Source organism: Pleuronectes platessa, chromosome 16, assembly GCF_947347685.1.
Source record: "Pleuronectes platessa chromosome 16, fPlePla1.1, whole genome shotgun sequence".
Classification (NCBI taxonomy): Eukaryota; Metazoa; Chordata; class Actinopteri; order Pleuronectiformes; family Pleuronectidae; genus Pleuronectes; species Pleuronectes platessa.
Genome location: NC_070641.1, coordinates 14,843,700 through 14,868,559, shown reverse-complemented (window position 1 = coordinate 14,868,559; position 24,860 = coordinate 14,843,700). Strand labels below are relative to the sequence as shown.

At 43.7% G+C, this 24,860-nt stretch overlaps 3 protein-coding genes across 3 annotated transcripts; 1 reads left to right on the top strand and 2 right to left on the bottom strand.

Moving 5' to 3' along the window:
* Positions 1-6,029: 6,029 nt before the first annotated feature.
* LOC128459308 (protein FAM104A) lies at positions 6,030-10,552 on the bottom strand. Its single transcript, XM_053444442.1, has 3 exons — positions 9,993-10,552; positions 9,387-9,504; positions 6,030-8,708 (listed from the first exon to the last, which is right to left on the bottom strand). The coding sequence occupies exons 1-3, from the start codon at positions 10,007-10,009 to the stop codon at positions 8,493-8,495; spliced, it is 351 nt and encodes a 116-aa protein (XP_053300417.1). The 5' UTR covers positions 10,010-10,552; the 3' UTR covers positions 6,030-8,492.
* Positions 10,553-11,289: 737 nt separating this feature from the next.
* On the top strand, positions 11,290-20,252 carry hid1a (HID1 domain containing a). Its single transcript, XM_053444403.1, has 19 exons — positions 11,290-11,472; positions 12,190-12,339; positions 13,804-13,974; positions 14,572-14,688; positions 15,419-15,525; positions 15,658-15,774; positions 16,030-16,237; positions 16,326-16,382; positions 16,465-16,605; positions 16,806-16,896; positions 16,986-17,137; positions 17,764-17,842; positions 17,975-18,139; positions 18,237-18,464; positions 18,556-18,707; positions 18,788-18,874; positions 19,100-19,191; positions 19,284-19,442; positions 19,529-20,252. The coding sequence occupies exons 1-19, from the start codon at positions 11,407-11,409 to the stop codon at positions 19,590-19,592; spliced, it is 2,403 nt and encodes an 800-aa protein (XP_053300378.1). The 5' UTR covers positions 11,290-11,406; the 3' UTR covers positions 19,593-20,252.
* A 680-nt stretch (positions 20,253-20,932) lies between these two features.
* On the bottom strand, positions 20,933-24,375 carry LOC128459283 (proton channel OTOP2). Its single transcript, XM_053444411.1, has 7 exons — positions 24,248-24,375; positions 23,308-23,702; positions 23,093-23,229; positions 22,941-22,999; positions 22,464-22,588; positions 21,577-22,382; positions 20,933-21,477 (listed from the first exon to the last, which is right to left on the bottom strand). Exons 1-7 carry the CDS (start codon positions 24,298-24,300, stop codon positions 21,307-21,309), a joined length of 1,746 nt encoding a protein of 581 aa, XP_053300386.1. The 5' UTR covers positions 24,301-24,375; the 3' UTR covers positions 20,933-21,306.
* Between the last annotated feature and the right edge of the window lie 485 nt (positions 24,376-24,860).

The following is a 24,860-nucleotide window of genomic DNA, read 5'->3' as shown; positions in this document are numbered from 1 at the left end:
CACAGTTTTGGTTGTAGTCGGCACAAATGGCAAAGGGTGACTTCTACACCTGGTTGTGGGTTTTGTCACTGTTTCCCTATTTCCAGTCCTGGTGCCAAGCGACGCTAGAACCACCTGGAAGCTGTGGTCTTTTATTCTTTAGACCGTCATGAGAGCGATCTCCATCTTCTCTTCTATCGCTCCACTAATAAGTGTATTTCCCAAAATGTCAAACCATTACTTTAAAGTGTTATTGCCACTATTGAGCATTGCACTTTCATAAAGCTTCGGGGCCTCAGAGGAGAAAGATTTGAAAAAGGAGTGGTCAAGATCGAAGCAGCACATGCCAACATATCCTGACAAGCTTCAACAACTACAATGCCCACAATGCGACTCAGCAGTATATTATCTGACCCCCTCCTGCCTCTTAATTCCTAGAGACAGTGTGACACTGAGTCAGCATTATTAAGTAGTGCTCCTCATGACGGCTAAACCACATGCGAGCGTCCCTGCAAAGATTTCCCCCTCGAAATCTGGAGGAATAAAGTCTCACAAGGTGGAAATATTCAGGAAAAAAACAAAAAGATGAAATAAAAAGTTCAACACCCACCTAGCCCGTAGAAATCTATCAAAATATCGTTGTTTTGCTAAGAATGTCTAACACAAGAATAAACATTTTCCCTTTTCTTGTTTGCATTATTGAAGCACACCCCATCAAGGCGTGTTGGACGAAAAGGCTCGTCTTTGTGTATTTATCGTTCATGGGAATGCGTTTCTTTTCTGGTTTGGTGATTTCTCGTGTTTTTACACCCCCCCCCCCCCCCTCCCACACACATAACCAGACTTTGTAACTGGCCCAGCATAGACAAGCGTGCTCCTTCATTCACTGTGGCATCGGGGGTGTTTCGGCAATCGTGTGCATGCCCAAACAATACTCAGTCCAAGGATTACTCACTGTTTTCTTTGGAGAGTCAAGTTTGTTTTTTCTATTTTGTCCATATATCCATGACTCCATACACCCAAGCGCTGTGATGCTGTGATGTCAGGCCCCACCCCCCCTGAATGTTTCGGGTTGTTCGCAGACAGTCTTGATGGCTCATCAAGTTGTCACGGCCTTGCAGCTTTTTTACTGCATTCCTTTCTTTATGTCCTGAGAGGGTTTTCCTTTCTCTTTTTTCGACTGAGCCGTAAAATGAATCCGTGAATAGACCAAAAGGTTCGAGGTGCACTCAAGGCCAGGTACGTTGTGTTGATATCGGAGGAGTCATGCCTTCCCTCGGAGTGTGATGCCACTTTGGGCCTGGCCTTCCTTTTTTGGGGGCGGCGGGAGGTCGCAGTCTTTGAAAGTCCGCCTTAGTGTTTTTTATGTGTGTAAAAAACAAAAGGGTTTTGTGCAACATGAGAGATTGGGAGTGTGGGAGAGGGAAAGAGAAGGAGAAGGCAAGTTTGGTCGCCATGGCCTTGGTTTCATGTTCAACAGAGGAGTGATCATCCCGAGGAGGAAGGGGAGGGGCGGGAGTGGTGGTGACTGAGTGACTGCTAGCCCAGCAGACATGATAGATGTCTTTAATAACCTCTGGCTGCTTTTTTAGTGTCCTCCAGGATTTGTTGTTATTAAGATCCAGGTCTTATTATGATGACCACCTCTTTCACCGTCTCCCACATCACGCTGGGCGTCAGTCCAGGCAGTCAAAATAAACACAAAGGCAAAAGGCGCCCCCTCCTTACCCACCCTTGGACTTGTGCTGATGTGGCACTTGTTGGTGGTGCCAGCATGTCTCAATCCCGACCCAGGAATACGCGGCTTCACAAATAGTCAGCGGTTTAGGAGAAAACAAATCCCCCCGCGTTGTGATCACCTGTTGAACCAACTGAATTCTGCACTGCCAAGCCCCTTGGACACCGATCTAACATCCCCACATAACAGCGGAGATTGGAAAGGCACGTTTAGGGTAAATGGTTATGATGATAATGGCTTTATTAAGCATTTCTATTATGAAAAGAAAGGAGGTAGGAGTAAAAGGTGATCATTGCCAGTACATGTAGGACCGTGGGACCCATAAGAACTCATGCTCATCGCTGCTGAAAGATAACAATTTCAGCAAATAACAATCACAAACACTCTTCTTCAGTGTGTCTAAGTAGCTTCAAGCTCCATCACAAGCAGAGATTTGGTAAGGGCCCATGTTTTATTAATTTTCAGATGAGCTCAGCTATTGATGGCGTTGGCCGCCCATGGGTTCAATTAGGATAATACAAGGAGATGGGCAGATTATGGGCAGCTACTTAAGTGCGAGTATATCTCTTCCTGACAGTTATAGTCCAAATGCAACAAATTGCACCTTGGTGGCTGTGAGCGGCGCCATATCGGTCCTGCAGTGATGAAACATGCCAGTGCGGCAGGTCAGCCATGTAGAGACAACACCAGGCAGTGGGAGCCATGCGGCTGTCCTCTCGGAGCACACAACACAAGCCCAGCTGCAGCCGATTCCCATTCACTTAATAGGGGCCATTTAGAAAACAGCGCTACACGGTGCTGCGCTGAGTGCCCGGCCAACCAGTCCCACTTAGCACGACTCTCTCTAAACTATTACTCCCCGGCAGTCTCCGGATTGAAAGCCTGAGAGTGTCGACAGCTGAACAGGGCGAAAACTGAAGCACGTAAACATCACGTTTTACAAATGCAAAGACAGGGTGTGGGAATATTCTCTTGAGCAGCCATAAAAGGAGGAATGGTTGTGGTCTGTGTGTGGGACAAGAAACTGCTCACAGCCTTTCTTTCTGTCTTGTGGGGTGAACATTTATTATGATTGATCGCGGCCTTGACTGTAACTTCGCTGTGCAATGAAAACAGTCTACTGTACATTGTCTCTGGAGCACATTGTGTGAAATTGAATAGCGGGGCCATAAAGTGGAACTGGAGACAGTGACCCAAGCAGGCCGAGCCTGTCGGTTATCTTGCTTTTCTGCTCGGTACGCTCGGAGCACTGAAACTGCACGCCGCTCTATAGAGAGCGGCTGAACTCTGTTTGCTTTCCTCTGCTTAGGGAAATGACGATTGTTTCTCAGCTGCATCAGGGCAGCGTGTTTAGGCTACAGTCAGTGAGATAACCCAGTCCTCCTCTCAACAGCCTGACAGCAACACTTGGGGGGAAGAGTGAGCGCTAACAGGAGCCGCGTGGGCCAGCCCAGAGAGGATGAGGAAAAGGATCCTCCTAAATTTGTGTTTTTACTCAAGAGCAATTCGTTCCTGTCTGAGTGCCTTGCCTTAATAGCCAGGCATTTTGTATTTTAACAACCTACTCTCCGCGAAATGAATCCCCTGGCTTCCTCTGACAGGTGGTGGGCTGTCAAGACACAAAGCAAAAAAGAAGAAATCTAGCTGTAATCCAGTTTAGTCTGTCAACACAGTTGTAAAGATAACGAGGAAGGCGTGCGGAATAAAATGTAGCTTGCCTACTTAGGGCAATATCACCTGAATATCAATCCATCTTAATTCCTGACCTGTGAAGCACTTCATCATCCCGACCCACCAACCCTACCCTCTCCTTGTTCGCCTGCCACAAGCCTTCCCTATTCCCCGCTCCAGCCAGGCCGGGGCAGTAGGGCACCGCTAATGTGCTCGGCAGGTCATTAATTCTACCGATGGCCACGGGGGCAGCAGAGCAGGCGAGCTTTGTTGTTTGATATCAGGTGGAATGGTTGATGGGGGAGGCAAAGCAGATGTTTGTGTTGGCTGTTGAGGGAAAACAGCGACGTCGATGCCAACCAAATCACCATCCCATGCCAGGCAACAGCTGCCCAAACACAACTCAGCCAAAGTCTGGCAAAGGGAAGCCAGGGTGACCAGATCAGCTTCAACTCTTCTTTACCCAATGAAATTATTATTATCACTTTGGAATGTTCAAAAGCCTGTCACATGAAGGACTGTGCCGTGACCGGTTTCCTTTTTGTTTCCCCAATCTTCCTCTTGGCTGTGAGATTATTCATGGAGATTTTCGAAAAACTGAAGGTGAAATGATAACTACAAGACACGCGGGAGTTTGTGAGCTTGTCGGTGGTTTGTTGTGTTGTTGTGAGGAGCTGATGTTCTCTGTGCTTACTTTGCCTTTGAAGACAGATGAGAATCTCAGCAGAGAGGACACAAAGAAAAGGAACCATACACTAGCCCAGATTTTTTTCCGCTGGCCACAGTAAAAATATAACAATGTATGCGCATACATAGACCCCAGAACAAGGACAGTTCATTTAACTCTCTCCTGCCTCTCCACTCAACTGATATGAGCCATTCATCACCGCCCACCTTCAAATCTGCGTGCTGCATGGAAAGGACAATGAGGGTATGCATGTCTGTGTGTCTGCATGTGTGTGTGAGTGTGTGTTTGTGTGAGGGAAAAGAGATTAAGGATAAATATCTTCCACGAATCACACACATTTTGATCCTGTTGAAGAATTCCCCAATATTTATCTGATTCAGACTAAGAGGAGTGCATTTAGTGTCAGGGAACACTGAGAGAGTGCTGCCCTCTACTGTTCTTTTCACAAACAGGAACACGTTTTAATGACCAACGATAACGGTTTCAAAGGGTGTAAATACATTTTACGTCCAAAAAAAGTGTTTTAACTCTTCTGTCGCGTTCGTTTCATGTTGATTCATTTTGTGTTCCCCATTGAAAAACGACTGACCAATTCAAGCTGATCATAAATCCATGACAATGCATTTACGAACACCTACTGTGTTGTTAGACTTTACCAACTTAATTCCTTGAAAATAACAGAATCTTGTTTCGGCTATTTAGGGCCTGCAGACCACATGAGCATGTTTTCAGATTTAAAAAAAGGGGGATAATATATGGATTATTCTGACTGTAAGAACCCTTTGTGTCCAAAATCTAACAATGACATTTGTTTGAAAACCTTTCATATTTTTAAACAGTGGCACAAAATAACATCTGCTGTTGCCGTGTGCCCATCACATGAATAGACTTGTGCCTCAATAACCCTAGTTATTAATTATCATTGCCTTGAGATCAAAGGATTAAATAAAAAGTTGATGAAAATCATCCAGGCCCTGGTTAAACAGAATAATTCAACGCTTTGAAGCCCCACATTTAAACTCGTGTCTGTACAAGTTATTTAATATATTCTCTTCTAGAACTGCCTTGTTGTAAACACACATTTCTATTAGTGAGTACTCGTAACTAGAACATTATGAAGAGGTTGAAAAACTGAAAACCACAGACGTGTCCGTGTATTCGCTTTTTAGGGCAAATTATTTCTTAAGTATGTTCTAAAAACAGAAATGTGGATGATCAACGGTAAACGGCTGCTAATTGAATTCTCAGCTCCTTAATTACACTTACCAGATGTGATGTTTTCATCCAGATACAAAAGCCTGTTTAAAAAAGACAAATACCTCATGATGATGCTTAGATTGGTTTACTTAGTGTTCACTAATTATGCCTCCATGTCGCTGCACTGTGTATTTGGAAGCCGTCTTTCAAGATAACGAGAAGGGCTCCACCTGAGGAAAGACCCAGAAAGATGGTTAATCCTGGATTATCATTGGCTCGTTTGTCACCTCCAACCTGGTTGAGGTGGAGCGAGGGTATCAAAGAAGGCGAGTAATGAGGACCCACAGTGGCCAGCGAGGTAACCGTGGTTACGTGCTGTGCATTAATGCATGTAATCTGTTACCGCGTCTGTGACAAGACAAGGACATGTAGTGAGCTAATTAAAGAAACCTTTCCCTGCTCCTCCCTTAGACACAGGTCATATCTCATTAATGATGCTCTCAATGCATGGGGAGTCATTCATTACCGGCCATTTGGAGGAAGAAGAGGAGGCGGTGGGGATTCCTGCATGCACGTATTGTATGGCATGCAAAGCTGACAGGTATTTCCTCAGAGAAACACGGTATGAATACCGCCAGACGAACCAAGCATCCACATATTTGAGATTTAAATTTAAAGAAATTCCACGTGTTACCCTGACACTTTACGCTTCTGTAAGTTATGTATATCATGCATATGAAAGAGTAAGAAAATGCCTTTGTTCAAAACATTTATTTTTATTTTTTAAACGAAGGGAATTTTACAAGAAAAAATATAATTAATGGCAAGTTAATGTCATGTACATTTACCAGATACAAAAAATATTTCATTGAAAAAAAATAAAAAACATTAAGCTACATTTACAAATATCCATTTCTGACACGCCAGCCAAAAAGAACAGAAAATTTAAACAAAAAATAAACAGCTGAGCTAACTCCCGTGATAAAAGCTTCGGGAACGACACCCGACAGGAGGAGGTCCGCACAGCGTCGCGGTCAGTGCTCGTACCTGGATGTTCAGTGCACACGGACATTAACACCGCGACCATGGAATGCTAGTGCACAGGCAGAAAGGCTCATCTGCAATAATAACAGCATTTTTGTGGCTTCAGTGATATTGCAAACAAAGCCAGGGCAATGTCTTTCTTGTTTCTAAAGGCTGTACTGTAACCGCCTCAGGATTGACACAACTGTATTTCCCTACAAGCTCAAACGCATCATCGTAAAGGGGGGGAAAAAACATTTGAGTGAGTCTAAAAGGTTATTGAGTTCATCGGTCTGACTGTGGTCGTTTTGAACTTTGTGGCCACTAGATAACAAAAGTTAGAACTATCACTATTCTCTCAGAAATCTCCACAAACATAATGTAAACCTGCTGGTGGATATTGGTTCGTGTCCACGCTCAACTTGTTAACTAATTGCTGACCGGCACAAGAACAACATCACTCCCCTGTGAGGAGACACAGTGACGTTACCTCCTTTGGTTTGCAGTTGCATCAGTTTATAATAGCAGCAGTGTTCATCTCCGATATCAAACCCGAGCAACATTTGGCAAAGCTGCCGATTATAAAAGGATTACTCCCTTGTCACAATCCATAGACTTATTACTCACCAGCACCAGCGGGGCAAGTCCTATAAAAACTGAAATGTTATGGAATGAGTGTTGAAGTTGAAATTACGCCATTGGTTGGCCGAGCGACTGCAGGAGTTTCCCCGATTAGCCAATGCACTTTGAATATAATTTTTAATGACATCGTTAGGGGGCCTTCTACAGGCATTGTGGCCAACTAAGCATCGTTCTAGCTGTATTTACTTACTTTTAAGACTTTTCTAGAATCAAATGAGTTTGGGGATTTAGTCTTAATGGGCCTTTTCTAAGTCACTACTTCATTCAATGTATGCGAGGTCAGAGATTTAGAGAAAAGCAAACAGATAAAGGGCTAAAACCTTCTGACAACAGGCAGAATGCAAATACGATGCAATCAAGTCATAAATATATAGATAAGCACATTATGTCATCGTGCACATTTTCAGGCAGGCTTTGGCTCCTCTCCTTTAGTTGTTAACAAGTGGTTCCACAATAGTTTACGACCTCAATTTGCACATTGACTATTCATCCAGCCACATACTGGACTAGGTTTGGACCTCGTCTTGTCTAATGATCATCAGAAGGCCAGATGTTTAAATCTAGAGCCGACAAGATATATATGTATTTTTTTTATACGTGATGTGAAGAAAATAAAACAGAAAAATGATAGCTTGGAACCAACATATGGCTACACTACCTCCAAGGCTCTGCACTGTTTTAAAATCAAGATTGAAATTGGAATTTGAAACCAGATTGGTATCTCAATAAACAGCTGTGCTAATAGTTGAATATGGGATAAATGTGCGAGAAACTTTTACTTTCAAAATTATTTAAAAAAAACAACAGTTTGGCAGTGTCATTGAATCAGTTTAATTTGTAATCTGTGCAAAAATCCTACTCACTTATTTCATGGACTAACTCTCCATGACATTTGACTGAAATCTACGTACAAGATTTAAATTACTCTATTAACTATCAAAATAAGGACAGGTAAGCACTTCCTTAGCCAAGTTAACGCCCATGGCTTCTACAACCCCAGAGTCCCTGTCTGAATATGAGAACCAATGAGCAGTCCAAGACAAGTGCAAGTCATCCCTGAGACTGGTCCATGAACTTCCACAGACTTCAAATTCAGCATATAGAAACCCTGCTGGGAGACTAAACAAGTCAAACTGACAGGCCTAAGAATTGGGTTTGGTGCCATTTGTGCAGCTCCAGTAGCTCTACTTTCACACAACATTTAAGACAAAAACACAGGGGTTCATCATCGTCATCAATCAGTCAGTAAAAAGGCTCTTCGAGCAGCATGTAAACCAAACTGGTCAGAAATCAAGTAGATGACAAGACGATTTTTAAGTGGATCACACAGTTATTATTGCTAAAATGATTATCGCTTTGACTTATTTGAATGATGAACACCGTCCAGATACCTGACCAGGAGCTGGTCTCCATCCACAGATATGTAGAGCTCTGAGATTTCACTGTAACCGGAGATGGGTGGGGAAGAGCCGAGTGAAGTGATTGAGCATGTGGTGCTCCAAAAATGCTTCAGGGCCTTGGCCCTCCGGCCGCTGACAGATCGACATAAAGTCCTCACGTGTCTCTGAGATGGACACGGCTCTCTAGGCTCTGGAAGTGCGCCTCCCTCAGGAGGCGGTTGATATGCAGGTAGGACAACAGGTCTGTTGGGCCGGCCAGTTCTGAGGAGTCACCAGAGCTGAGGGCACTGCAGGGGCCCACAGCACACCGACTGCTGCAGCTCCCGGCTGCATGTTCTGGACTGCCGTTACTGCTCTCACTGTTGGATGACTGAAAGACAGATGTCAACATTAGCAGCGTCCTTGCAAACCTTGTCCATTGTTTAAGACAAGACAGATATGAATCTCTCTGCATCCAAGGCTAGTTCTGTGTTCATGCACAGTGATGAATGAAGGTCCACAAGGTTTTGCTCTGACAGAGTTACTGGAGTTCACTAGGAATATAGACCGTGAGTGGAAAAATATAATAAATATGCAATCTGCACAACTAACATGCAAACCAATATGTTGACTATGTAGAAAGCTGGACTGATTGAAGTAGAAATATGGATTCAGTCACAGAAGATCAAGACAACTGTAGCACCTCCTGTGTTGACATGACATTTGTCCACTTTAAAGCAAACTCTACTGTGGTTTGTTTGTGGTGTTAAAGCCACATTGGCCAACACGAGGCACTAGATCTGTGCAGCTATTGTTGTCCAAACTGCCCAATACATTGTACCCGTCTGTGAATATAAGTTCAGGTTCTGCTTGTTTGTACTTGAATTGGTCACTGCAAATAAAAAGGCACCAATGTTTTTGTCATTTTTGTCTCACACCCAGTGAACCAATAAAAGTAACCCAGGTCCCCACTAAAAAAACAAAAAACTGCTGCTCCTGGAAATGTGTTTGTTTTGCTTATTTTTCTTCAGTATTAACATTCCCCCCCCCCACTGACACTTATCTGTACCTCGGAGTCCCAGGCATCCCGGCCGGGCTCCGGAGAGAGAGGCTGAGCTCTGCTTTGCCTCTTGGCTTGGGGCACCAGGTGGCCACCCTCCTCATCACCAGCACTGCGCTGTCGTTTCCTGCAACGCAGCAAGCACACAGACATTCAACTCACAAACATATGTACAGCATCTGCCATCATGGATGATCGGTCTCGCCATTCTTTCAGAGAAAAGAGCAAATAGCATCTGACACCAGGGTAAATCTAAGGAAGGTATACTTGTAAGCAAACAATAAAATCATCAATCATATTTTTCTGGTTCGGTCAGTGTTTACTAAACATTGCTGACACCATATAAATCATTCTGTTGTAGCCAAAACAAACGTTCTGTTACCAATATGCGAGATCAAGTAAAGTAACATGTACAATTGTCATACATTTCTGTCGTTGGTAATAAATGCACGACCGGCTGCTGCTAGCACGTATGCATCCTTATCACCTGCTAGCATAATGCTCTGTCTTTGTAATGGCTGCTGGGAGAGACGAATAAAGGCCACAGTCACTGTTATATAAAACCAGTTGATCGATCAGTAAGTGATCGATTCGCAGCGCGAGGGCTTCGCTCACCTGTTTTCAGTCAACATATGACGACGATTAATCGGTTTCTTCTTTGTGTTTGTGCTGATCGGACCGGGGGAGGCGGCTGGGTGATGTTATCGACTTGGTAACGTAGCTTGTGTGCCGTCAGTCGACGGCCTACGACCCGAGTTAGCTCCACTAAACGTGCCTGGTTTAGCTACTAACGTCGAGCAATACAGTCATTGTGTCCTCACTAACAAAACGATCGAGTAAAGCAAATAACCACAGACACTAATTACCCACAACGCGCGTTAACGGGCTAGCTAGTTTACTAACCCTAACCCCTGGCGCTTCACCACTGCCTACAAGCTAATGCTAACGTCACAGCTCGCTAGCCTTCTTAGCTGCTGTATATTCTTGATTAGTTTTCCCACTAAAGCAGATACTGTGGAATTGGCTTAGTTTATCTCGCGTCAGGCCAAAAGTCTCTGTAGCTCCACCCGAGTTAAACTGCGGCTCTTTCAGCTCGATGTTCGCCCGAGATACAACCAACCGCAGCAGCCGTGTTTACATGTCACCGCGCATGCGCATAGACCAGGAACGATGCCTTTAAGGGCTGTCGGACAAATACAATATCCACAGTGCTAGTGTGTTAACAATGATTTGTCAGAGTATAATAGGGAGAGAAACGTTAATTATAATACGTGTGATAACTATATTGAAAATAATGTTGACTGATGTTGTCAACCTTATTTATTTGGATCTTGTAGGTTGGAAGTTAACCAGTTTCGGGTTGAACTAGGGCGCTTACGAGCAGCACTTTAACGCAACTAGTAAAAACTGTGCTGATCTTGCTCTGGAATAATTAATGTTTAAAAAATAACAGCTCATTAATGTAATTTTATATTTGAATTAGCAAAAAAATATCGAGTTTAATAATTTGTGTCCTGCTATGAAACTATGTTTAACATAAATCAGACATTGTAATTGGCAATTTGCCCTGACACGATGTGATTGTCCCAAATAGAGGTCGCTGTTTACAATAGAAATGTGCTACTAGACACATTGTAGCCGGATATGAAAATAAAATAGCGAATTGTGATTGCATTAAAAAATACATATACATCTAGAGTGTAACATACAGGACTCAGCAGCCCGAGTCCCTATACAGGAAAGATGGCTATTTTATTGCAAAATGTGGACCAATTTCCAACCTACAATTACACTAGAAAGTATATATGTTGGTTTTGTATATAGCTGCTAAATGTATAACGGCAATACATATAATTGAATTGAAGTGTTGACATCTTCCCAACCCGGAAGTTACACCACGGATCCTGCTCGTCCAGCCAACCAATCGTGCGTAAAAACGCCTCCGCCAATGACTCAAGCGTAGGACGGAGGTGAGATTATCAGGGATCCTCGGCGGCGGCAGCAGGTCCTCTGAAGGGAAATAATCGCAATGGGCAGCACCGACTCCAAACTGAACTTCAGGAAAGCGGTGATTCAGCTGACAACCAAGACACAGGTAACATGCGCCGCCACGCAGCGGGATGAAGGAGCGCACTTAGAGAGAGAGAGAGAGAGAGAGAGAGAGAGAGAGAGAGAGGAGGAGGAGGCGAGGAGCGCATCATCACCGAGGAGGAGAGGAAATAACGTTTTTCATGTGGATCAACAACACATCTCCGACAGTGTCATGTTGCATTCAGCATTTCAAATTCTCATGCGTTTATCCCGCATGATAGAAATGATAATAAGACGATTGTTATATATTTGCATCCACCGCGTTGATCGTGGTTGGATTAAATGTCGTGTCTGCCATGATCGCCACAAACCTTCAACGCAGCCCTGAGGCTGAACGCTTAGTTTGGGCGACAAGATAAATGATGGCGTAGCTAAATAAACGCTGATGACGTGGTTCTGCAAATGGGCACACTTTGCAGATGCGGCAGGTGGACCGTGCGGAGATCAGTGTGCCAGATAAAGCTGTTCTCCTCACTGCTGCCAGGGGAGAGGGGAGGCTGTGTTTACATTGCCATTAGGCAGGCCAGGCCTCTGGGTGAGCCGTGTAACACAAGACTAAGCAACCATGTGTGCATCATCGGGAGAATGACGAAGTGGTGCATTGCAATGAGATGCAAGGCCATTGTATTTGAGAGCTCACTGACATGAAATGTTTACTCAGCTATAGTGGAAGTGAAATATTAGAATCATACAGCATATGTATGTGTGTGTGTTTTTGCAGCCAGTGGAAGCCACAGACGATGCCTTCTGGGACCAGTTCTGGGCAGACACCACCACCACAGTCCAGGATGTTTTTGCACTGGTGCCGGCTGCAGAGATAAGAGCTGTTCGAGAAGAGTCCCCCTCAAATTTAGCAACCCTCTGCTATAAGGTAATACCCGTAAAGCACCAATGACATCAGTGCAATGTATTTTTCGTATGCCGACGGGATGTGCTTACTTTAAAACTACCTCGTGGGAGAATATTATTTTGAATCAATGCAGGGGTGTGTGTTAGAGCACAGCACTGGCGTCTATCAGTGCCTCTCAGATGTGGGAACAAGTGAGTCAACTCCCCTTCCTCTCCCCTGGCTTCCTGTCTCTCGCTCCCAGCTTCCATTCTAGGCCGCCTCTCCAAATCAAAACAGACATTCTGGTTATACTCACAGCCTAATTAAATAAAGAGGAGGAGAGGAGAGCCCTCGAATCAGAGCCGATTCAAAGGGGTTTGTTTACCTAGTTCAGACAGAGGCTGCAGCCGACTGTTGATTTAAGGCAGACGATTAATCATTGTCAACAGGAAATCTTAATGGCCCCAAAACAAGAGCCCATGTCCTTATCTCATAGACAAAATAGTTTAATTATGAAAATAAAAGTGCTGATATTTAGTGTTCTTTCCAGTGTAAATTATATAAGGGATAAACAAAGACCTTAATTAGGCGCTTGTTGGTGAAAATCAAGACTCTTCAGTTTTGTTGACAGTTGCCTTTGTTTTGCATCTTCGTTCTCCAAAAACAAGATAGCTAGTGTCAGGTTAATGGAATCATGAATGAGAGACGAGAGCCAAACGATTATTTCTATATGAAATCTGCCAATGATCGCTCATATGGATACAAACTAGAAATAAAAAGAAAACTAAATTTAACCAAATATATAAAACTTGGATTAATTAAGTAAACATAATTTATGTAAAGTGAAAACATAATGTAACATATCACATGTAACAGTCTTATATGTCTTTGAATGGCAAACATATCAAAATATTTCATTTACAAATTACTTTATGTTGTTTAAAACATTAAAAAACAAACAGCACCACTATAGTTTTGATGGATACACATGCAGGAACAATGTTTTGTTATGCTGTGCAGAGTATAGACAACAGGGTGATGCCTCATTAACCAACTGAGAATGAGCTCGATGTTGCTGAGGCAAATTGGATTAAAAAAATTCAATAAAAACATGAACCTTTATTTGTCTGGACATGAAATAATCTCATTGTGTGTCCTGCTCAGTCGACATGTTCCCATGCTACACATACTCATCACACTTTGACTTTATCTGTATAGCACTTCTCATACAACCAATGTAACACAAAGTGCTATACAAAATAATACAAATAAGACAAACTATATGCCCAGACATCCACCCATTACCATCCACGTTCAGAACAAGACAATATTAACATGAGCAAGTCGATAAGTGAATAAATAAATAGAATAAAATGATATTTTTGTAAAACAGGCTTAGATGTATGAATCAATAGAGAGATTAATTAATAAAATCCAATTAAAAGATCGGTCTTGACTTTGCTCCTATCCCCATGTGGTTCCTCACCGTGTCTCCTGTCTCTTCAGGCCGTGGAGAAGCTGGTGCAGGGTGCAGAGTCCGGCTGCCCATCAGAGCGAGAGAAGCAGGTGATCCTGAACTGCACTCGCATCCTGACCCGCATCCTCCCATACATCTTTGAGGACCAGGACTGGAGAGGATTCTTCTGGTCGACCGTGCCTGGCGCTGGGCGGGCCGGGGTGAGTTGGCAAAAGAAAAGGGACACTTACTTCAACACAAACTAAAAAGACATAAATACAAATATTTATAAGCATCAAAACAAGGGGGTTTCATCTCTTTTTTAAACATCAATTACCTCCACCAAGGTAAAAATAAAAATCTGGATCTAAAGTGAATTAAAATGTGGGTTCATCAGAGGACAATCAGGTGGAGGTATGCACCAGACTGAGTGCCGTCCCAGTTTTCAGAAAGCAATACTGTTGTTTGTGCAATCTTACCTTGGACATAACGTGCTTTTGTTTGTTATTGAGACATAACAGCTTAGTTACAAAGATTCTATGTCCTCAGACGCTTATTCAGTCCGGTGATGCAATGCAATGAATGTGCAGAGGTCACCAGCCCGTCCTTGTCATGAATACATCTGTCACTCAACTCATTCCACCTGAAAAGAGATAGATGTGCGTTTTCAGGGAATATAATGGTGCAAGGTAATTTCAGATGTATGGAGCCATTTCTTCTGAGCCATAAGCCCCTTTTAATTGATTTTTTTCAAGGAATTGCAAAGAATAATGTTTAAGATCTGGATTTAATCTCAGAAATCGATCCTCCCTTTATAGACGGATGAGCTTGACGACGATGACGGAGCTCGACCACTGGCCGAGTCGCTGCTCCTGGCCATCGCCGACCTTCTCTTCTGCCCCGACTTCACGGTGCACAGCCACAGGAGAGGCCCAGTGAGTACACCCTGTCCTGAAACACTGTGTGATCTACTGTCATCAGCTCGTCACCATCAACGACATAACAAAAACTGCTGCTCACACGTCGAGACAACAAAGGGTCACACATACACAAATATTTCACTATTGTCTTGTCCCAGATCCTAATCCTTCACCTGTTAGAAACACTTTGTGAGCACTGTTTCCTTCTTCCTGCTCTTAAGTTGCTCAACCACCCCATTGACGTAGAAGTGTCACCAGGAAGAATTCCTCGTTCCTCAAGAAGAACACTGAAGCTTTGCTGATCACAGTGAATGTTCTTGAAGGTCTTAAAAAAGTCTCACATTTAATAATCTGGATTTTAGGCCTTAAAAAGTCTTCTTACTTCACTTTAACTTTAATTATGGGGGAAGTGGAATTACAGGACTCTGATATTCCTGCCTATGTGTCGTACTTGAGATAAATGTTTCCTGAAAAGAAATTCTGGTCATTGATGATGCGTCAGTAGGAGGAAGTGAAGTGGAAAAACAAGGGGATGGTGGTGGATAAAGCCTTTGTCTCCATTTAACAAGACTCATAATAATGACTATCATTCCGTTATCTTTCCATTATCTGTTTTTTTGTTTGTTAATTTAATCTTGTAGTTTTAGATGCAAAAACCTATCTGTGCTTCAGTTACACACAGCAGACCCACATAATGTCTCACACTGTCATCCAAACATTGTGTCATGTGGTTTGTCCCATCTAGGACTCGGTAGAGAGCATGCAGTCTATAGACAGCTGTGAGTACATCTGGGAGGCAGGGGTGGGCTTTGCACAGTCCCCCCCTCTCAACTACATCCATGACCTGAACAGGTGAGTCAGCCGGCCGGTGTTTTACCTGTGCTTCGAGTGCGACACAGTCAAACACGTCTATCTCATCCACATGTTGGACTTAGCAGCTTTTGGTTTGTCCACCTCTGTATCTTTGTGTCTGATCGTCTTCAGGGCCGAGTTGCTGAGATTGTTACTAACCTGCTTTTCGGAGGCCATGTACCTGCCACTGTCATCGGACAACAGCGTCCTCAACCCCTGGGTGACCTTCTTCTGCTCCGCGGAAAATAGGTAACGTGCAAAAGCGCTCGATTGGACAACATCCCTCAAACTGTCAAGTGGTTTGTTTATTTAGTTCCATCAGACTTTTGGATTAAAGAGATACAACCTTGCTTTATGAGGTTATTACAGAGCTTTCCACCATATTTCACATTAAGTTAAGATCTCAAGTTATTATATTTTTCTGTCTTTATGTCAAGCTACTCTCAAGAATTATGCTGAGATGTATTTTCATTTCTCATCACTTCATAATGTCCTTGTCCCTAGACATGCTCTGCCTCTGTTCACCTCTCTGCTGAATGTGGTGTGCGCCTATGACCCAGTGGGCTACGGCATCCCGTACAACCACCTGCTCTTCTCGGACTACCGGGAGCAGCTGGTGGAGCAGGCCGTGCAGATCCTCATAGTGACGCTGGAGCACGATGGAGGGGTTTCCCACCGCCCTGCGTCGCCATCCAGCATCGAGGATCAAGAGGTACGTCGCCAAGACCCCGAAAGACAAATCAAATCATATGTGTGATGTGATCAGTGTCCTTTAAATAAATCTCTGTATCTTTGTGCAGTCGACAGGGCCTGAGAACCTGTTCGTGAATTACCTGTCGCGGATTCACAGGGAGGAGGTACTAATCATTTCTCTTAGAACATGTAGATTGTCCCTGAAAAGAACAATCGATAAAGCTTCTTCTCTTCTCACGCCTACAGGACTTTGACTTTGTGTTGAAGGGCCTAGCTCGTCTGCTGACCAACCCTCTGACTCAGACCTATCTGCCAAACTCCACCAAGAAGATACAGTTCCATCAAGAGCTGCTGGTTCTCTTCTGGAAGCTCTGCGACTTCAATAAGGTTGGTGAGAGCTTAGAGTGCAGCTCGGACCGCAGGAAAAAAACGATCTATCTATCTATCTATCTATCTATCTATCTATCTATCTATCTATCTATCTATCTATCTATCTATCTATCTATCTATCTATCTATCTATCTATCTATCTATCAATTAGGTGCTTTCTTTTTTCAATTCCCTCCTCTTTCTTTTTTCCATTGCAGAAGTTCCTGTTTTTTGTCCTAAAGAGCAGTGATGTGCTGGATATTCTGGTTCCCATACTCTTCTACCTGAATGATGCCAGGGCTGACCAGTGTAAGTCTCATCCCACTGTTGTTCCCGCAACACACTAAACACGGTCTCCCCTGTGCATTTTAACCTGTGGTCTGTTTTCTCGGGTGCAGCCCGTGTTGGACTCATGCACATCGGCGTGTTCATTTTGCTGCTGTTGAGCGGGGAGAGGAACTTTGGCGTGCGCTTGAATAAGCCCTACACCGTCCATGTGCCGATGGACATCCCGGTGTTCACAGGGACTCACGCTGACCTGCTCATAGTGGTGAGACACCGACGTAACATTATCTTAAGAGTCAAATGATTCAAGAGTCTTTGTGGTTGTTGTACTGCTGCAGACAACAATACTGCAACTAACTAACGCAACAACAGCAACAACATCTAAAGCAAATGTTAGTTGCTGTAGACATTTTATAGATCTGTTCCTGCCAGCCTCCTCGTAAAATGTCCAGAAAATCAATCAATCAATAAATCAGGAACATTGCTGGAAAATCCATTGAGCATTCCTTTTCTAACACGGGACAGACACGAAACAGAAAGGATACAAATATCTTAGAATCGAAATAAGTGCCATGCACGTAGAAGATGCAGATCTCAACTTTGAAAGACTTTTTTGAAAACCGCTTTAGAAAAATAAATAAAGACAAAAAAGGCTACAAGTATAGAAATTTACAAATGGAAGAATAAAGTATATAAGAAACTATGTACATAATTAAAATAAGGCATTATTTTTGCAGAAGGAAGGAACTTTTTGTCAGTCATGAGGTGTGTGATGCACATAATGTCCTGTATCTCTTGGAGGGGGAGGGGCTTCAAGTGGTGACGCTCTTTATTGCTGGCGACTTATTAAGAGACGCTGTGTTCACATCTGTCTCTCTCTTTGTTTTGTAGGTGTTTCACAAGATTATCACCACAGGCCACCAGCGTCTCCAGCCTCTGTTTGACTGCCTGCTCACCATCGTTGTGAATGGTGAATTTCTCTGGCGCCATCTGTTGGGCAATGCTCAGATTTGATTTGCAACATCCGCTATGATAAAGATGTCCAAAAGTAGTAGTTATTTCGATTTTTACGTTTATTATTTTTCTTCTGCTTGCTCTGTAGTGTCTCCCTACTTGAAGAGCCTTTCCATGGTGGCAGCAAATAAGCTGCTCCACCTGCTGGAGGCCTTCTCCACCGGCTGGTTCCTGTTCTCCGCAGCCCAGAACCACCACCTTGTGTTCTTCCTTCTTGAGGCTTTTAACAACATTATCCAGTACCAGTTTGACGGTGAGGGAACCCTGAGCCAGTGAAAAGAACATTGTTTGCTTTTGCAGATTCAGCTGTTTGTATAAATCCGTCTACTTATTCACCCCCCCCCCGCTAGGAAACTGCAACCTGGTGTACGCCATAATCCGCAAACGTAACGTGTTCCACCAGCTGGCCAACCTGCCAACTGATCCCGCTTCCATTCAAAAGGCTCTGCAGAGGAAGAGGAAGTCACCGGACGTCATTTCCCGCACAAGCTCCCAGGAGACGGTGTCCATGGAGGGCTCCCGTCCTGCTGTGCCGGCGGAGCCTGGTACTCTGAAGGCCAGTCTGGTCGCCATACCAGGTACAGTCATGGATATTAATATTTGAATGTCAATTGGTGAATCTATTGCCTTTTTCACGTTAGTTGAAAACCCGCAACCCGTTTCCCGCAGCCATTGATAAACTCACAGAGAAGTCCCAGGTGTCAGAGGATGGCACCATGGTGTCCATCCCAAAGGCCGACCAGACACACGCTGTCCACCCGGACCAAAGTGCAGCAGCAGGGACCAGTGACACGGAGTCGAACTCAGGCAGAGACAATGAAGTAAGTGCACGTGTCTCTGTCTATGTGCATGTTCATTTAGGAATGTGCACGTTTGTAATTCTATCTCTTCACCTTTTCAGGATGTTTTCTACACTGAAGCTGAAATGGAAAGGAGGCGTTTGTCGAGTGCGTCTTCAACATCATCTTGGGCTCCAACACCAGACTGGGTCAGTTACATCCTGTCCTCTCATCCTTGCCTTTATTTTGAGATGGATCAGAATTATAATGCTTATCCTCCACAAATGATCCGATCTGTAGACGGTGACATGTGATTTCCACAGCTGAATTCATACGCACCTATTTTTCATATGTAAAAGGCAAAGTCTGGACAAAGTTTGGATATTTTCCAAATAACATGGTTTGAGTTATTGATTTACCTCTTTTGGCCTCAGGTTCTCTCCTGGAAGTGTAAGCTACCCTTGCAGACGATCATGCGTCTTCTACAAGTGTTAGTTCCTCAGGTGGAGAAGATCTGCATTGACAAGTATGTGAACACATCTTTTATCTGATGTAAAATCAACATCCTGGGCTGAGATTCTACATTTTTTTTTTAATTGCGCTCACTTTTCCCTGCAGGGGTTTGACCGATGAATCCGAGATCCTGAAGTTTCTCCAGCATGGCACATTAGTGGGCCTGCTGCCTGTTCCTCACCCCATCCTCATCAGAAAGTATCAGGCCAACGCAGGCACTGCCATGTGGTTTCGCACTTACATGTGGGGTGTTGTCTATTTGCGGTGAGTCCCACGTGAGAGCTGAGTAAAAATCGTTGTCTCTTCACTCTGAAGACAAGTCGTGTCTTATTGTTTTTTTGATTTTGCAGCAATGTGGACCCTCCTATCTGGTACGACACCGATGTCCGCCTCTTCGAGATTCAGAAGATGTAGACAGAAAAAAGAAACGCGGGGCCTGCTCAACGCCAGGGGTTCCTCTTCCCTTCATTATCTGCTGGTTTCCCAGTAAACCTCACTGTGTTTAACTTTCCTCCGTAATCGTCGTTTTTCAAAATGCTTGTCCCGTACACCGCTGACTCGGGAAGGAGAGTCATTCAGATGAGTGAGGAGATAATGTTCAGAAAAAGGGGACAGACGATTGAAGAATCGCCCGATAGGAGGAACTGATATCTTCAGACCTCAAGACCACAGAATGTCTATCGAAGCACCGAGACGACTGGCGCTGAAAGCTGAGGCGCTTCTCTTGACAGCGTAGACGTGAACCCGGAAACGTGGTTTAACTTTTCAGTCAGACTTGTTAGAGGAGATATCGTGTTTTTTTTTTCCAACTGAGGCTTGTATCATACGTATCCTGGATGGCACAGTAGTGTTGTTTCACGTTGTCGTACTTGCCATGCTTTTAAGTGAACTTGCACTCTTTACAAGTAGTCTTATTATGGTTGTGGTTTTAACGTGATGATGTAACTGAGATTAGAGACGATTCTACAGATGTTTTTATGTATATGAGAAGGTTTACGTGAAGAGTCGGCTGGATATGCTTATGCTTGATGTTGAAACTGTATTTTTCCTTAAATTTCCCTGAAAATATATATTGGTAAGCATCTGAATTCTGTGTTATTTACCATCAACCCTCAGTATGTAGCGCACCACAGACCATAGAATAGACAACATGAAGAAAAGTATTTTTTTTCTAAAACATGGTTTCTGTCTTTTTAGCTTGTTCTTACACCAATATGTTCAATTGCTAATTTTTCCATTAAGTTATTTTATGCTAAAAACGGGGTGAAACATGATTGACAGCTGAGCCTGGAAGTTCTCACTTTGAAATGCCAGCTCTGCAGACTGACAATTGGAAGCCAGCTGACGTGACAGAAATCTCTCTGTGGCCTGACCTAAATATTGAGTGGGGTATAATAATACTGCCGTGAATAAGCATTTAAGCATTGGATTTCAACTCAAGTAGGACAAAGACTCCCCGGGAACACAGATCATATCTTTAGAGACTTATCATTAAAGAGTCATGGATCCTGTCAAAAATATGAGACAAAATGACTGATACTAGATACTTATACCCCTCCATAGGAAAAATAAACTATATGTAGCTGTCGTGATCAAATATTTGAAGGGGGGACACAAAGTGTTAAGAACCACTGCCCTATGGCCACAATTAGTTTTTGCAAAGTTCAATATCAGAAAGTATTATGAACAAAATTAAAGAACCAATTAATACAATATAATATAAATGTACATACTTTAATGTTTAAATGGGGCAGCAAATCAACAGTTAAGACTTAATTCATGCTGATGGAAATTCCTCAATTCTCCAAGATTACAGTACAATGGAATAAAATGTAAAAGTGTATTAAGTACCAAAAATATGACAATATAAATAAAGCTTATATCGAGTAAATGTAGAACCTGTGCTGAGAATTTACAATAGGAATATAAGTGACATGCAAAGGAGAACTAAGTAGAGGTAATATTGCAGATAATGTGCTGAACATGAATAGAAATATTGCACACAACTTCGTGTGCAATATAGCAATGACAACTAAATCACATTTATTAATAAAAGATACATTTAAAATAAGTAACATTTGTCACCAAATATACTTTTTATAAATTACTCAATTCTATACACAAAAAGCTAAGAGATCAGGTAGACTTCAAACAGACTGGCCACTGAGTGCATGCGGTAAAAGATCCCAAAAGGAAGTCCGACGTTCACAATCGCAGCCCAAGCTGTGAACTTGTAGAGTTTCGCCTCCACGGGGTGATCGAACTGGGGACGAGCGCCGAACGCTGGCATGATCCACATCTGTCAGAGAACAGGTGAACAAGCCGGACACAGGAAAAAAACTGGGTTGGTTGCGTTTATACTCGATATTTTGTATAAATAATCAAAAAAACAACTTACTATGATGTTGGCGAGCAGCAGAAAGGCACACACTTCCTTCAGTATTCTCCTCTTCCAGTTTGGCGTGTCGACACTCGAGTTCAGGAAGTAGTTGGACTTGTTGCCCTCCATCACAACCATCGTCTCTATGTGTTCGTGGACGCTCTGGGCGTTTGTGTGCAGAGCCGCCTCCTCCATCACGTGGAAGGGCTCCCGGTGCAAGCCCTCGATGATGAAGTAGTTCTGGAGGCCGAGCTCGAGCACCGTCAGCACGGCCCACGCCAGGTCGAGGGCGTTCAGGTGGCCCCTGGCCCCCGTCGCCGCCACCGCCACGATAGAGAAGTAGCTGATGACCAGCTGTCCCATCGAGGCTCCCACCAGCAGCGCCATGTCCAGGGTGCGAGTTGGGTTCTTCTCCGACACGTGCTCCCTGCGGTCGAGCCTGTAGACGACGCAGCCGATGGCGGCGGCGATGGACATCAGGCTCACTATCACGATGTTGGAGATGAAATGAATCATCAACGCCTCTTTTCTCTTCTCCTTCTCCTCCGCCAGTATGCCCACCTCGTACAGGATGAACGTCACGAGTCCCGACAGAAGCAGGAGAATTCCCGTCACGGGTCCGAAACACACATCCTTTGGACGAAACTTGACCTTGTGGGAGCTGTGGTCGTCCACGAGGCGACCCACGTTCTTCCACATGACGTACGCCATCGCAGAGGCAAAGAGGCTGTACTCGATGTTGAAGGGGTACAGGTAGTAGAAGGCCTCACTGAAGGTGTCGCACATCGAGTGGCTGCATTTGCACCGTCGATCCCCGTAGTTCGCTGAAATGTTGACGACAGGTTAGAGTTATTATTCTAGGAGGGATCGCGAATTTATCCGATTACAAGTGCCGACACCGATACCTCTGTACATCTTGTGAGAGACGCTGGTATTTACATCTGGAAGCTCAGTCTGGTGAATCGATTCCTCGGTCACTGCTGCCATCCACACGACCAGGTTCGTTGACAGTGTAAGAGTAAGGCCACACCTGTAAGAGTCAAACATATCCTGAATCCGAAGGGCACATATCAGCGTGCACAACTCCACCAAGGCCCAACACCTCCCATAAGGTCCCCTAAATGTGCCTATTCTATTTTGAAAATCAAGATCCATTAATTATTCCTTGTAAACTGTCTCTCTCTCAAAAATGAAAAACATTTCCTGGATCCGACCCCTGATCAGCACCATAATGTAACGAGGTCGTCCCTGACCCATACTGCATCATTCCACCAATGTTCATGGAAATCTGTTCTGTTGTTTTCGTGTTATCCTGCTTAAAAACAAACAAACGGGTGAAAAAATAACCTCCTTGGCAGAGTTAATGAGTTGACTGGTCTTACCGAGTAAAATTCGTTTGTATCTGTACACAGTCTTTCGCATAAGTCCACAGGAAGTATGTCTACAAAAATATATAAATTTAAATTGTTAGGTTTTCACAACTCATCCAAATATGTAATATTCCTTAATGTTCTTAATATTGAGATGCAACAACCTGGGAAAGCAGAAACACAGCTTGCACGACAGGGAAGGCGACTTTAACAGCCGATTCACAGTGAATGTAGCCCACATAGTTGACAACCTTGAATGAGTCCATGAGGAGACTGAGGACGCCGAACAGCACAAGTCCAACTGGGAAATAACGCAAAAAGGTCAATCAGGCCTTTAAATGAATCTCATCTAAAAACTGGGATCCAAGAGAGTTCTCACCTCTGAGCCACACCGGCCCCGCATGGCTGTCTTTGAACTGGGCTTGATCCTTTCGAGAGGTGAAGACGCTGTAGATGAACATCCACAGCATTGTGAGGAGGAGGAGGACGATGATGAAGATTTGCTGTTGCACGGTGGTGATGACCCCGCTCATAGCACTGCCGCTGACCAAAGCACAGCCCACTATCAGGATGTTCATGCAGATGATGCCCGACAGGAGCCAGCCGCCACCGTGGTGGGCCCGCTCCATCCCGGCCTCCACATGGTGGACACAGTCCGTCACTGGCTCCACACTGGGAGACTGGGACAGGCTGGGCAACTCGTGGATGTTTTCCAAATGTGTTGCCGTTTCTATGTTCGACGGATGGGCCTCCACGATGTCGTTCTGGGTTTTTCTGCAGAGAACACATTCAGGTGATTTTAACAGCTGTGAATTCCAATATATATTATTCAAATTCAGAGTAAGCACTGTGTTGGACCACAGAACAATTCATCAATCAAATTTTATTTGTATAGCCCATATTCACAAATCACAAGTTGTCTCACGGGGCTTTAACATGGTGTGACATCCTCTGCCCTTAACTCTCAACAAGAGGAAGGAAAAACTACTAAGAAACCCTTTTAACACGGTCAAAAGAACCTAGAAACCTCAGAGAGCAACATGTGAGGTTTTAGCAGCATTGGTAAGAGTAAACATTTTAAAGCATAACTGAAAGTCAATGAATGGAAGGATTATTGTCAGTAATGGCCAAGTATCTGAGGAGAAATATATGTATGTATATGTATCAAGCAATCCTGCTGCAATCATGGTCTATGGTCGGCAGCCAGCAAGATCATGATCCACCATCAAGATTTAAAGAGATAAAAGACGTAACTTGTCTTAATGCGCATAAAGGAATGCATGTTTGTGTAGCCGTTGATTTAACAATTTAAAATTTACCCCGAGAAGAGTTTGTTGCAGGTCCGGAAAATCTGACGAGCTGCAGTTTTCATGACGGAGGATGAAGATCACAGGGACTGCAGATGCTGGTTTTGGGACACGTTTGAATTCATCTTTGGAGATGGACAGAGATGCTGTAAAAAAAAAAACAGAAAACTGTGTGAACCTGGTCTCTCTGCAGGTCCGACTGCACAGTGAGCTGCAGCCTCTCCACACAAGCTGCAGTCAATGAGGAAGGTCAGGTGATGGTAGTTGGGGCTGATTGGTTCTTTCACCTGTCCCCTCTAAGTATTCACTGGTGTTAAAGTGACAACAGCTGGAAGAGAGTCAGCGAACTCTTTTTAAAGTCAGACTGGTGTGTGTTATATCTCTTTGCATGTTTTGAAACTGCATTTATGTTTAAAGTGTTGTCATTTCTGTTTTATTCACTCAAGCTCTTTTGATCTAGACTCTTAAGATGTTTACTTTTTATACTAAAGTCAATGTTATATTATATTGAACTGTAAATGAGAGACCAGGAACCAGGACAATGTGTGGGCTTCCTTGAAAGAGCATGAACTCGTTTAAGTTTGTACCTCTGCTCACTCATTTTCAAAAAGGTGTCCTTGAAATC

What these genes read in the sequence shown, in the direction of transcription:
- LOC128459308 (XM_053444442.1), bottom strand. An exon ending in GGGATGCCTGGGACTCCGAG is followed by an intron (nt 8,709 to 9,386) that starts GTACAGATAAGT and finishes TCTGTCTTTCAG; the next exon opens with TCATCCAACAGTGAGAGCAG.
- hid1a (XM_053444403.1), top strand. Translation starts at nt 11,407, where the DNA reads ATGGGCAGCACCGACTCCAAACTGAACTTCAGGAAAGCGGTGATTCAG. An exon ending in AGCTCTGCGACTTCAATAAG is followed by an intron (nt 16,606 to 16,805) that starts GTTGGTGAGAGC and finishes TTTCCATTGCAG; the next exon opens with AAGTTCCTGTTTTTTGTCCT. An exon ending in GAGAAGATCTGCATTGACAA is followed by an intron (nt 19,192 to 19,283) that starts GTATGTGAACAC and finishes TTTTCCCTGCAG; the next exon opens with GGGTTTGACCGATGAATCCG.
- LOC128459283 (XM_053444411.1), bottom strand. Translation starts at nt 24,300, where the DNA reads ATGAAAACTGCAGCTCGTCAGATTTTCCGGACCTGCAACAAACTCTTC. An exon ending in TGCAACAAACTCTTCTCGGG is followed by an intron (nt 23,703 to 24,247) that starts GTAAATTTTAAA and finishes TGTTCTCTGCAG; the next exon opens with AAAAACCCAGAACGACATCG. An exon ending in CTCTCACAAGATGTACAGAG is followed by an intron (nt 22,383 to 22,463) that starts GTATCGGTGTCG and finishes TCAACATTTCAG; the next exon opens with CGAACTACGGGGATCGACGG.